Raw genomic sequence first — 13,437 nt, forward strand, 5'->3', positions numbered from 1 at the left:
AAAAAAAAAAAAAAAAAAAAAAAAAAAAAAAAAAAAAAAAAAAAAAGCCACCAGCCTGTAAATGGTGGAGCTGGGATTCAAAGCCCATGTCATACATGGAGCCAAAGTATGGACTGTCTCTCCAAGAAGTGAATAAACAATCTTGGTTGGTGTCCAAAACTCACGAACTATTGACTTCACTTCAGCCACGAGTAAACTGTACTCTCATAAGGCACATCCTAGATATGTTCTTCGTAAATTTAAAATGGTAACAACTTGTGGCCGATTCAACAGGTTTACCTGAAATGGTTACCTTAGCCTATTTTTTAATGAATCCACATTGCAAAGGTTCCCCAAAATAATTGCATTCATCTTAGGCCTACTTAATTATGAAATGGAAGTCTTCGATTCAATTTCTTCTTTCTGAAAAATAAAAAGATAGCCCTTCAAACCTCCTCTTAAGGCCTCTTAAGCATGTGAAGCCCCACAGAGAAGCAAATGCCATTTGCTTCTAGCAGGGGTTAAAAAAATAAATGACAGATGAATGGAGAGAGAGAGAGAGAGAGAGGTGTATGGGTAAGTTTGCTTTTGGAAGTTTGTTTGCCATATTTATTATGAAATACAAGGTTTGTGTCTTCAAGGATGTCAACCTAGCATTTGCAAAAGTAGGAAATGTACAAAGAAATTTGATTTCTCAAATAATAAGAAAATACCTTACAGAGCCTTTTCATCTATTGGTGTCCAAATTCCTAGATTTTAAGATTTTATATTTTCAGCTCTATGGATCTACCTCCTCCTATCTCCTTCCAAGCATTTATATGGTGTATTTTTTTTTTTTTGAGTCACAATTTAGCTGTAATGCAATTTTTATGGTCTGTTTCTGAGATGATGGTGCACCAAAAATATTAGCACAGGTACTGAGTTTAAATGCTTTAGGATAATTCATATTAATCACACCATTATGTACGTGGCTGGTTAGCTCAGTTGGTTAGAGCATGATGCTGATAACACCAAAGGCCAGGGTTCAATTCCTGTATGGTTCAGCCACCAAAAAACAAAAAAAGCACACCATTATGAAATATAGGTCTCTCAACTGGATTTTTAGTAGCTTTGCTCAATGTATTCAACAAATATTTGAGTGCCTACTTGTGCTGGCAATACACCAGTAAGCAAATAATTCAGTCCTTGTAAATTTACCCTGGCTAGTGCCAACTGTAGGGTATTTTCCTCATCCTTTACTTTATGACTATGTCCTTTTACATCTTTGGACTTCAGTTTTTATCTATGAAAAGGAACACAATTATCTTCCCATTCACCCTCTCAGGAAAGTGGTAAAAGCAAATAATACAGCATGAATGAAAAGGCCCTGAGGACATGGGATTAAAAATGGCATGTGTTATAAACTATTATTATGAAAACTTTGATTCCCACAAACCCACAAGACAGTATATATCAGAATGCTCATGGTTTAGGACAAACACAATTTCAATGTCAAGAAAAACATAAAGGGAAACCACATGAAACAGAGAAAGGTGAGATATTTATTATAAAACTTTCAATAGCCCTTTATACTATTAGATTTCTTTGTTCCTCATGGACTGGCTAGTCTTCAAACCATCTCTGATGTTTAGCTTAGTGATTTCACTTGATAAATATCAGCCTTCTGATGTCGGGTTATTATGAGAAGGCATGTTCACCAATCTGTAGACAGAACTTACAGCCCGCAAATTCAGTTTCTGTTACTGATCCTTTAAATTATTTCTGAATCTTGAAATAAGTTGTGGATTAAAACACACACACACACACTTTCAAATCCCAATTTCTAAAACTCAGCCAGGTTAGCAGATGTACTGAATATATTTTAGTTCTTGGTAACTACTCAAATTGCCAGTTGTTGAACTACATGGAACAATTCCAGAATAAGAACCATGAATGTGAAGCTGACAGTAATGGATTATTACAGAGGAATATGCTTTTTGTGTTAGGTTAAATCAAGCTGAGACTAAGTCCTCTTTCTTAAGGCACTATAAATATAGATAGTAACAGGTCTTTCCATGAGTGTGTACCTTAAAAAGTCTCTTGGCCAAAACAGGGAGCTAGAACTGTACTAAATTATCAAAATATCTTTCTAGGTTTTAGGAGACTATTTCCCTCTCAAAATCCACCATATTTTGATTGTTCAGGGGCTCATTATTGACTTCTGATAATTAATTTCTCCAATTTTTCTTCCAGCCCTGCTTTATTGCTGTCTATATGGTAACTTTAGCTGTAGGGCAGGGCAGTTTTGCTGAATGGTTGGGGTGGGAGAATATACTGGAAGACTTGGCTAACATGAGCTTTCAGGATTAACTGGATTCCCTCTGTGTATATTCTCAATGCCCCTCTGTCCTGAAAGAAATCAGAAATTGATGACTTATTTCCTTGGAACTCTAAGAAAAATTGTTTGAATCTAAGAGCAGAGAAGTGTGTCAAACTATCCTTGAAGCTGATTTTACAGTGCCTCCAAAAGATACTTACAGCGAATATAGTAGCAAAGGTTATAACAGATACTCCTGTGCTTTAAAATCTGATCATGCAGTACTAAAATTGTATTCTGATAGGTTCAGTATATTACATTTCAAGGTTACAAGTACAATATCAACTTTGGAAAATCGAATTTAGAAATAGTAGCTCCATCTTACGTAGTGAAAACAAAATAAGATTGAAAGCTAAAAATGTCTAATTTTATCATTGTTACTGAGAACTGATTTTCAATTTGACTTGATCTTTTCACAAGCCCATTTTGCAAAATTTGATCAATTTAGTTGCTAGTGTAAACTACATTTATTTCGGTCACTTGACAAATATTTACTGAGGGTCTACAGTGGATGCCAGGCTTTGGGTTGATGGTTAGGAAATAAAGATGAACCACAGTCTCAACAGTTAGTGCGGTTGAGGCAGGTGACAGATGCATAAAGGAACAATTTAACACAATAGGAAGAGTTACAAGAACTATTTAAAGGATTTTTTTAAAGGTTGGAAGAATTTAACTCCCTGTAGGAAATGGTAGTTGTGGTAGACAAGGGAAGGAAAGAATTGCTTAAGGGGCAGGGACTCGGGGGCTGAGTTCTGAAGGATGAAGGAACATTTGCCAGAGAGAAATGAAGGGAGAGAAAAGGGCATTCAGCAGAGGGAAAAGAATATAAAAAAGAGCAAGACGTTCAGCAGAGAGACAAGCCCATATAGAAGGCATGGAGGCGTGACAACAGTATGCATCATCAGGGAACAAGGAGTTATTTCAGTGTGAGTGTGGGAAGAGGCTATAGTGATAAGCCAGGACTTGCATATCCTATTAAGGGACCTAATATGCCATAGTAGTAGTAATAATAGCAAAAATATTAACAGCAAAACAGTGTGCCAGACACTGTTCTAGACATTTTTCATATATATATTAATTTATCCATTGAGGTAGGAACTATTATTATCCTCATCTTACAGCTGATGAGACAGAGGCTTGAAAATGTGAGTGACATGCCCAGGTTAGAGCCAAGGCCATGTTTTTGAACCCAGGCTGCCTCGTCTCCAAGTACAAACTCTCCACGCCCCATTATACAGCCCCTCTGAAGGCTGCAGGGGCCTCAGTAGCAGGGGAGGTGGAGGTACTGAGCATTGCTGATTTTACATTCTAAAATGACTCAACTCTGCCATCCATTTGTCCGTTCTTTAGTCATTCACTCATTCACTTATTCACTCATTCAGCAACCTCTTACCCAGTATCTAGGCCCTAGAGATTCCAACATAAAGAAAACCTGGTCCCTATCTTCAATGTGCTAGTTTATAGTTAATATATTAAAATAAAATTTTAAAATTTTTTTAAAAAGAAAAAAATGTGAATTTTCAAAACATCCTGTGCTTTGTCCCCATGCTGCATACTGATTCCTAAAACACAAGAACATATAGAGTGTGGGACGAAAAGTGGACAAGATGAGGTCAAAGTAACTCAAATATATAAAAAGTTAAAAGTCTAACAAAATTGATCTCAGCTAAGCAATTGATTTCAACCAAGCAATTGATCTTAACCAAGCAAAATACGAGTATATGCACAAAAGAAATATGTCAAAATAACAGAATTTATGCTTTAATATTGGGATTACGAATCCCTTTTTTGATTTGTTGTACTTTTCTGTGTTTTCTACAATTAATAAGTACTATTTTTACAAAAGGGAAAAAAGAAAACCCAACATTGTCAGCTATCTTTAACAGACTTCTGCTTTTCTAGATAAAGAAAGCAATTAGAAATTTTCAACTTCCACTGAGCTTCGTCAAATGAGAAAAATGACAAAGTGTTTTTCTAATGGAGGGAAAGCTACCAGAAAAATGTTCTTATTCTCTCGATACAGCTTTGAAGAAGTAAAGTTTAATGCATATACTGATGATTTTTGTCCTTATTTTTCTTATTTAAAACTAATTCAAACTTCCTATTTAAAAACCTGGAAAAACATTACTTAGAAAGCAAAAGCTTTTCCATACTCACTCCCAGAGATAATAAAAATTTATACTACAATAAACATTTTTCTATTTTTTCCTATAAGCACATTTTATATACATAATTAAATACTAAAGTCAAAAACAATCATACTATATTCACTGTTCTGTAACTTAATTCTTTTTGAATTTGACAATGTAACTTGGACATGTTTCCATGTCAGTTGAGAACTATCCTACTTTTTTTTTAATGGCTGCACAGTATCCTATCATATAAATGATTTTTAATTTATTTAACTAAATCCTGTTGAAATGCTTTTAGGTAATTTCCAGTTCCTTACCGTTAGAAATAATAATGCAAAAAATATTTTCTTATGTATTTTTAAATATTTCAATAAAATCTTCCACGGCATAGACTTCCACAGTTGGTAGAATGCTGGGTGAAAAGCTGTACTCTTAATTGTAGTGGAAATGGCCAAATTGCTCTCTAAAGCTGCATGGGCTTTTAAGAGAGCTTTGATGCTTCCAGGTTCGCATGCTTAAATGCAAATGGCATTAATATTGTAAGGACATTACGCAATGTGCTCTATCGCTCTAAGTGTGGTAAAAACACGTATTGGATGATAGGCTGAGACTCTCTCCAAGTCTGCTAATGAAAGGGCACATCTAATAAGGCCGGTCAAGAAATGGGGTAAGAGGGAGGATAAAAATAAATATGATTGCACAGTCTTGCAATAACTTTTTTAATAGGATTACTAATGTTTGGCTCACTTGTATTTCCACACTTATTCAAAGTACAAAGTGCTGAGTACCTATTAGAAAAGAAAAGGAGTGCAGTGAAATCTGTTAAGGCCTTACTGAGCCATTTTCTCCTCTATCTTGATATGTTATACAGTCCTGCTAAGCCTAGAGCAGAGGAGGTTTTAACTGGTTTGGTACCAAGTTCAATAACTCTTGAATGACTACAAAGATGTTTTTATTTAAAACAATCAGAATAGACTTAAGTTTTATCCTGGGGCCAGATCTAACACAGGGCAACACCCAGAAGGCTTATAGTTATCTTTTTTTTTGCTTTATTATTTGATGATATCATATATGTCTAGAACAACAATTTCAGAAGTGTGGACAGCAGTCCATTGAAGTATTGCTTGGAAGAAGTATTTCATATCCAGATAAGTTTGGAAAATATTGGGTTAAACAAAATCAAACTGGGTTGTGTATTGCAAGACCTCTTGAAGCCTTTACTATGTCAAGGCATGTGGTGAATGTCCAAGAAATTGGTATAATATTCAGTTTCTTAAACTCTTCTTGGCGTGAAAAAATCTTGTGATCATGAGATAGATTCTTGAGCTATATGTCTAAAGTACAGTACTCGTGTGTGTGTGTATTTGATTATAAAATCCTAATTGTGTTTGTAAGAATACTCATATTGTAGAGCTAGGAAAATGCCCCAAACTGCTTTTCGTACTACTTTACAAAAGAGTAATAAGTAACATTAAGGCATTTCAGGCATGCCCTGTCTCTGTAAGGTCCCTGGCATCTTTCAGAAATATTATGTCTTAGAAAGTATCACCAGACACATTGCCTTTAAAATAAATACAACATATACTACATACAAACATACATACAGATGAAAAAAAAGCCTTAAGACTTAGGATTTTTAGGCCACAGGAAGGTAAGAGTACTAAATATTATACAGATAATGCAGCACTCATCAGAGATCCTGGCCCTTCATAGGAATGCAATAATTTTTAAATTGAATGAATGAACGAACGAACGAACGAACGAACGAACGAACGAATGAATGAATGAATGAAGAGAAATACTGTGGTTTCTGGAGCCAGACTGCCTAGGTCTGATCACTCCATGACTAATAATAAGCTATTTAACCTTGGCCAAATTATTTAACCTATATATGCCTCCATTTCCTCATTTGTTAAAGTACTAATAAATAATTGTATCAGTTGTTGTGAGTATTAAATGAGCTAATACATGAAAAAATGAGTGCCTGGTACTTGGAGAGCTCTCAATAGTCAAGCTGCCATCCTCCTCCTCTTCCCCACCTCTGCAGAAAAGGGGGCTGCGGCTGTCGTAGTTTCTACACAGAGCACCTCTCATTATTATGATTTTATACACATCAAAAGAGACAAGGTGGCCAATATTATTTTAACTCACCAAGCCTGTCTTCAGATCCCTAATTTTAAAAAAGGAGTGGTGGTGGTAAATGTTGGCTGATTACTAAAATCACAGACATGCTCAAAAAGGCCTCCAAGAATAATAACCCAGGGCAAGCCTACAGTCCTGTATCATGCATTTAGGCTTTTCCTGGCAGGCAACAGGCTGTCCAAGGTGGACCACAGCCTGCATGTTGAGTACTTCCAGGGTTCCCCAATGTCAGTTTCGGCATTTCCACATTATCACCACCTGGCACAGGTGGCTGTTTTGCAAAGGCAAGGTGTGCCCCTCTGCAATCTCACCAAGGAAGTCAAACAGGTTCAAGGGCTCTCACTTGAACAACTACTCAGAACAGTGTGCGCTCTCCTTGGGAACACTTGATTTGTAGGGGAAGTTCCTAGCTTTCTTGTAGGTTCTGTTCCAACATGAGTGCCAATGCACTCCCGAAATATCATTTTAGAAGTGTTGCTTTGTCCCCAAGCCCAGCCTGTAGAAGCCACTTGGTACCTAATACACAGAAGCACCTTATTAACCCCCATGGCCTAAGAGTATTGACACGTACAACCATGTGCAGTATTAAGGTAAAGAGGAAGTTTAAACTCAGGATGCCACAGATATGCCATCCCTATAAGGTAGGCAACTCTCAGCCACTGAGAGGCAGTATGTGAAGTGGTTAACCCCATGGACTCTGGCATCATACAGCCTGGGATGAAACTTGGCTCCTCCACTTAATTAGCTATGTGACCTTGCATATGTTATGTAACCTCTGTACTTCACTACCCCCATCTGTAAAATGGGGGATAATATAGAACTTACCTAAAAGGATTAGAATGAAAACTATATGAATTAGCACACATGTTGAGTGCCTAGCAAATCATATGTATTCAGTACTCGATAGCTGCTATGACCTGCCCCACTCTATAAACAGTAGGAACAATAGCCCCTGAGTTCTGAGTTACTGAAGACACTTTTATTTCCCAGCAGCAATGACTAGAAGGCAGCTGAGACAAATGAGAAATGCTTTTAAAAGGCAAGGTCTCCTGCTGATTAACTGGCCAAGGACACTTTCCCCACGTACCAGTTCTGTGATGTTAAGCAAACTACTTAACCACTGTGTGCCTCAGTTCTTTTATTTGTAAGATGGGATCTTAATTTTCCTTCCTTGTGGGCTACACTGAGGATTAAATGCAATTAAATGTATACCACTCAGCACAGCGCTGGCAAACAATACATGTATGGAGAAGGCTTTTTGGACATTTCTTTCCTTCCCATTAGTCTCAGAGCTGGAATGGATTTCATACCTTCTTACAATGAAATGTCTTTTTTCTTTTCAACTGCTACTAAGTAGAGAAGAATGAAAAGGTTTCTTTCTAGAGTCTTGTCTCAGTACCCTGATTCATCTTTCTCGAAGCAAGTTTTAACATATATTAAACATTTCACAGGTTTAACATACAGAAAACCCAGTGGTTCTTCACTTAAGTGTGCAGAAGAATCACCAAAAGCCTTGTGGAAAAGGCTAATTTTCAGCTCCCTCCCCAATTCTGAGTCTGTGGTCTGGAGAGGAGCACAGAGGCAGGAGCCTGCTCATTAAAAATGAGCACTTGTTATAAATCTGATAAAAGTAGTCATAGGTCATGCGGCAAGAAATGCTGCCTTAAGCTCACCATATTTTTTTTTGAAATGGGAAAAACAGAAGCTCTGGAAGCTAGGTAACTTTCCCAAGACCACACAGCTGATATGGCCCAAAGTTAGCCCTGGCCCTGAGACCGTTCCTTAGAATTACATCTCCTTGTCAAGATCAAAACATATTATGTTTTCTAATGTATTTTTCTCATATTGCAATTTATAGCAGGTAATGGAGAACAGAAAACAGAGACAACCAACCATGTGGATTACTATAAAAGGACAGGCATATATTAGGCTAGTTTTGTCAAAATTACTACAGAGGCAGATTTTTTGTTTTTCAGAAAGCAAATTTCATTTTCACAGATGTTTAGATTGAAATTTAAAATATGAGAAGAAAAATCAAGAAATCCTCAGAGCATCTGCAGCTATAAATAGCCTTAACGAGTGCTGGCAGGTAGCAGGCGACCAATAAATAATTGCTAAATAAATGCTCTTAAATGTATTTAGCTCTAGCCATGGTTGAATCTGGTCTAAATACTAATGGCTTCATAACTGAAGTCTACAAGAACTAGTTTTCTATAAGACAACGATTGACCTTTAATTGACATCTAAAAGATTAGAGAAAAATCCAATGGGCTTTTGACTTTTTAAAAATATTAGACTGAACATGAAATTGTTTTCTTCACATGATCATTCTCGCTCATTCTTTGATGAAGGTTGTAATTAGTATTGACTACAGCGTTGGTAAATATTATTCAGTAACATGAGGAAAATTAATTTTTTTAACATTATAGATGTTAAATTTCCCAGTAAATATTGATACTGTCACGTGTTTTTCTCCTAGTCAAATTATACATTTTTTTTCAAATTATACATTTTTGTTTATCGTTTTACTTCTTGGGAAACAAGGGTTGATCATCAACAACATCCATGGACTTACTGAGCTAGTCAACTGTTGTGTTCATTGAATGCCCGATTTGTGTCAGACTGTGTATATGGAAATCTGCTTTGGAGTAAACAAAAGTGAAAAATCTTTATCCCCTCTTCAGACTATCCTGCATACCTAAACTCAGAAACGAGGCACAATATTTCTTTCAACATATTTAAGTGTCACCAATGGCTTATTCTCTATGCAGTATGAGCAATGATATTTACAAAACCGTTGGGAACCACCTAGTGTTTCAAACGACATTCTCATGAGGATGAATTTTGTGACTACAAAACTATAGTTACATAGCTACGCAGAGCTTCAGCAATTGTACTAAACCTTATCGTTAAGTCATATTTATTACTAGCCAAGTACGTGAAAAGACATTGCGGTGTTGCCAGTATTTGCAAATAAGAGCTCTTTCTATTTGCTTGTATATTTCTGTCCTCAGTGGAAGGAAGGACCAAGCAGTAGGGGAAAGCTATCTGGCAGGGAAGAAGTGTGTGAGGAGGTGATTAGACATGCTGACCACATCACTGGTGGGAAGAATGTCCTCTACACAGTGTGGAAGAAGCCCATTCCCTCTCAGATCTAGCAGTGAGACCTGAATTAACAGCAACTACCAACCAACAGTGACTCACTTTTACCAATCAATAAATCCACCTACATACGTTCTACAACCAGGCTATGTTCTCATAAAACTTATTTACTCCTGTGGGCATGGCTCAGATGATATTTTTTATGTGGAATGTTCTTAAATAATCATGTAACTTAAGAGATGTGTCACATGACATTTCAGTCATCAATGGACTGCATATATGTTGGTGATCCCATAAGATTATAATGGCTATACCATATAGCCTAGGTGTGTAGTAGGCTATACCATCTAGCTTTGTATGAGAATACTCTATAACGTTCACACAATGACAAAACTGCCTAATGACGCATTTCACTGAACTTATATCCCTGTTGTTAAGTGATGCATGACTGTACTTGAAAGCTGCTTTACCAGAGCTGCCTGATCCTGCAACATCTCTTGGGATTATTTGTTACCAGCCACCCGTATATTAATTGGGTAAAAAATATCCAACTCTAAATTCCTACAACTGAATTTTAAAAATTATCTCAATAACGCCTTATAATATTATGTTTTGTAAAAGTCCTAAATTCTTTGACAAGTCATGAAATGCTCCCCTTCAGAAAGGAACTCCCAGCAACTGACGTTCATAAGATGGAGTAGAATTGAAAGTAATTCTGCTTTTCATGACTTCCTCAAGATAAACAGAATTTCGTATACAAAGCTACAAGAGAAATATTATGAGTTAAAAATTTGCATCCTAACTATCTTTGCATTAGCAACAGAGCAAACGGTCAAGGAGAGATGTCACTGGGCCATGGCCAGCTAGGCAGTAAAAAATATCACAAGGGGTCATTGTGTTTCTCCGCGTAGGAGAGGATGGCCAACTGTGGTTTACAAAATATTTTCCTGATTTGGTAAATGCTGCATTTGCTATTTAGGTGTCTACTCATCAGTCAGTGCTTGGAGTTCTTAAGGAAACCCAAGTCTCAAAAAAGAGGGCTGTCATAAAGCATTCGGTGCTGGAGACATTTTACTTTCCTTGTAGAATTAGCCAAAAACTCTGCTTTGAATACTTCTGCTTCTGCCCAAGATGGAGTAACAGGGACTGAAATTACCCTCTCATGTGAAAAAAACTAAACTGAACATATAAAACAGCAGTTTTCAAAACCCTAATCATAGGCAATGAAGGACAGTGAGCCTTGAACAAGGTGAGCCCTCTGATTGCCCCACGTACTGTCAAGAGAAGGTTCCAGGCTGTGGAGAGGGAACTCAATGGAGTTAGGTGGACTCCTTGAGTGGAGGATGCAGCTGAGAGACTGAGGAGACCAAAATGAACAGAATCTGCAGAACAGAGTGCCAGAGAAAGGAGAGCTGCACAGAGAGAACCCTGGAGACTGTAGAGGGTCTCCTTCAAATATTCAGCAGAGTACTGATCAGTCCACACAAGGAAGGAGACCACCCAAAGTTGGGGACCATCCTAAAGGACAAGAAGGAAGAGTTCCTGGTCCTCACACAGGGCTGGAAATGGTGCCTGTTTCCAGCCAGACTGAAAAACTAATTCATGGAGCACTTAGTGGTACACAGCAAGGTCTTGCTTCAGCAGTGGGGAATAATTAGTGGTAGAATGAACACCACTGTGAGCCACCCTAACACATCATAAAAGCAAGACCTGAAAAATATCAAACTGTATCCAAGTAACTAAATGGTCCCCCTTGTCTTTCCAAGCCAGGCACCATCTAGCTGGTTACCCCTCAGATTTAGGGAGATGCATGTGGACAGAAGAGGCTTCCATGAGGCCTGGAAGCAGGCATGGGGTGTGGACAAGAATTCTGAGACCCTGAGAACTGAGACCATAACCTAGAAGGGAGGAGCTAGGCTGTAGATGGGCACTTCTTGGCCCATGAACTCTCTTCCTTTGCTGAGAATGTGGCTTGAGGCAGCAGGGCAGAGGCTTTTAAAGCAATGCTAGCCTGCAAGGAGATGAGACAAAACTGAGAGTAACTATTTAAAAACTTTTATAGCACATTTGACATGGCTACAAGTCCCCAGCATGGGATCATTTTCCTAGCAGTGCGTGTTTACTGAATTTTACAAAAGTAATCTGTCCTTGATGGACTGGATAGAAATAAAAAACAAAACAGCCCTGCTTCCCTGGATCTAAGGTGGCCATTGATGTGCAGGGATCAAAAGGCAGAGTTTGAACCTAAGTAACACTGGTTTTCATTTATGGTAAATGCAGGGCATACTCTGTTTAAAAATATTTCTGGCCTAAGAGGTTTCAGTCACACTCTGGTTGATCCATCTTGGTGTATTCCTGGGTCACTCTGTGTGGAGTATGAGCTGTATTTAAGGTGGTGGTGACTGTATGTCAGCATGATGCCTCTGCAGATGGCTGTCTACCCTACTCAGAATTTGAGAAGGGCTGCCAGTTTTTTTGGTGGGGTAAGAAATATCGAAGGGAAAGACTACAGCCTTCTTCCTAGTCTGAACACAGTTCCATAGGCAAGACTGTTTCTCCCTGCAATGCCAGTCACTCTGGAGACACTCGGATGACAGACGGGCACCTTACCTTGTGCACACAGGCTTTCGCATTCAGGAAAAACAGCTCCACGGTGGTTTTCTCCTTTAAGAATGATATGCTCTCAATGTAGAACCTGAAAAACAGTACAGGAGGTTGTTTCTTCAGATTTATTTCCTTCTCTCACATGATTTCATTTCTTCATTTAGTGTTTCACCAAAGCAGAGAGAATTTTGAGGATCTAAGAGATGGTGGTGCTTTTGTTTTCTTTTTAAAAGAAATCTGTGACCCATATACACACACACGTGTGTACATGTGCATGTGTAGGTACCCATACCTGCAGATAAAATCTCTTTTTAAAAAAAAAAAAAAAAAAAATGACCGGTAAGGGGATCTTAACCCTAGACTTGGTGTTATCAGCACCACACTCTCCCAAGTGAGCCACAGGCTGGCCCTGCAGATAAAATCTCTTACAGAATCTTTGTGTGTCTTGGAAGATGAGTTCAAGAGAAACTCAAAATGGTATCCAACCGTGAACACAAATTTTTTTGTGTTGCTCATTCTCTGACACACATTCTGGGAGCTCATAACACCTTAGACAGGTGAGCTCTGAGAGCTGAAAGCATAAGTCGGCTGAGCAAGATTGAACTTTGAGGCCTGCTTGTGGCTCAGTGGTTTTCAGACTCAGGGTGGGTCTGAGGGTCCCATGCCTACCTCACCCCCGTCCAGCAGGGAAAGTTCAGTCACATCTCCCCTCTGTCTCTCTCATCCTTCCAGGCACTGGGTTTTCCCTTGGCTGGAAGCCAAGCTCTTAGTAGCCATCAATCTTGGCCTTTTCTCATGCAAATCAGGGTATTCTGGGCCTCACTCCTCCTCCCCTTTTTAAGGTTTTGCTTATTCAATCTGTGAGACCATGGGTTGCAGGTCCCTCTTTTAGGAGAGCTTTGACAGCTCCAGGATGAGCAGGGGAGAGGCTGAGACTTTAACGACTCCATTTTCATAATCCCGCAGTGATGAGGGAGGCCTAGGAAGGCTGGTGCTCTGTGGTGGGTGAGTGGGCAAGCTGAGGCCCAGGTCTCCTCTAGTTCTTGAGCCTCATTTGATAAATAATACATGAGGAGATGGAATACCCCAAGACAGCTCACAGCTTGAGTCCTGAAAGAGAAC

The 13,437-nt window shown here is 38.5% G+C and overlaps 1 protein-coding gene across 2 annotated transcripts in view; it reads right to left on the reverse strand.

The window, feature by feature from the left end:
* FRMD4B (FERM domain containing 4B) overlaps positions 1-13,437 on the reverse strand; it is a 208,103-nt gene that overhangs the window by 74,380 nt on the left and 120,286 nt on the right. For both annotated transcript variants that reach the window (XM_008567202.1, XM_008567201.1), the window contains exon 5: positions 12,322-12,406. In XM_008567202.1, coding sequence (XP_008565424.1) covers positions 12,322-12,406 — 85 coding nt within the window. The remainder of the gene's footprint in view (positions 1-12,321; positions 12,407-13,437) is intronic.

This window comes from Galeopterus variegatus, unplaced genomic scaffold (assembly GCF_000696425.1).
Source record: "Galeopterus variegatus unplaced genomic scaffold, G_variegatus-3.0.2 Scaffold303, whole genome shotgun sequence".
NCBI lineage: Eukaryota > Metazoa > Chordata > Mammalia > Dermoptera > Cynocephalidae > Galeopterus > Galeopterus variegatus.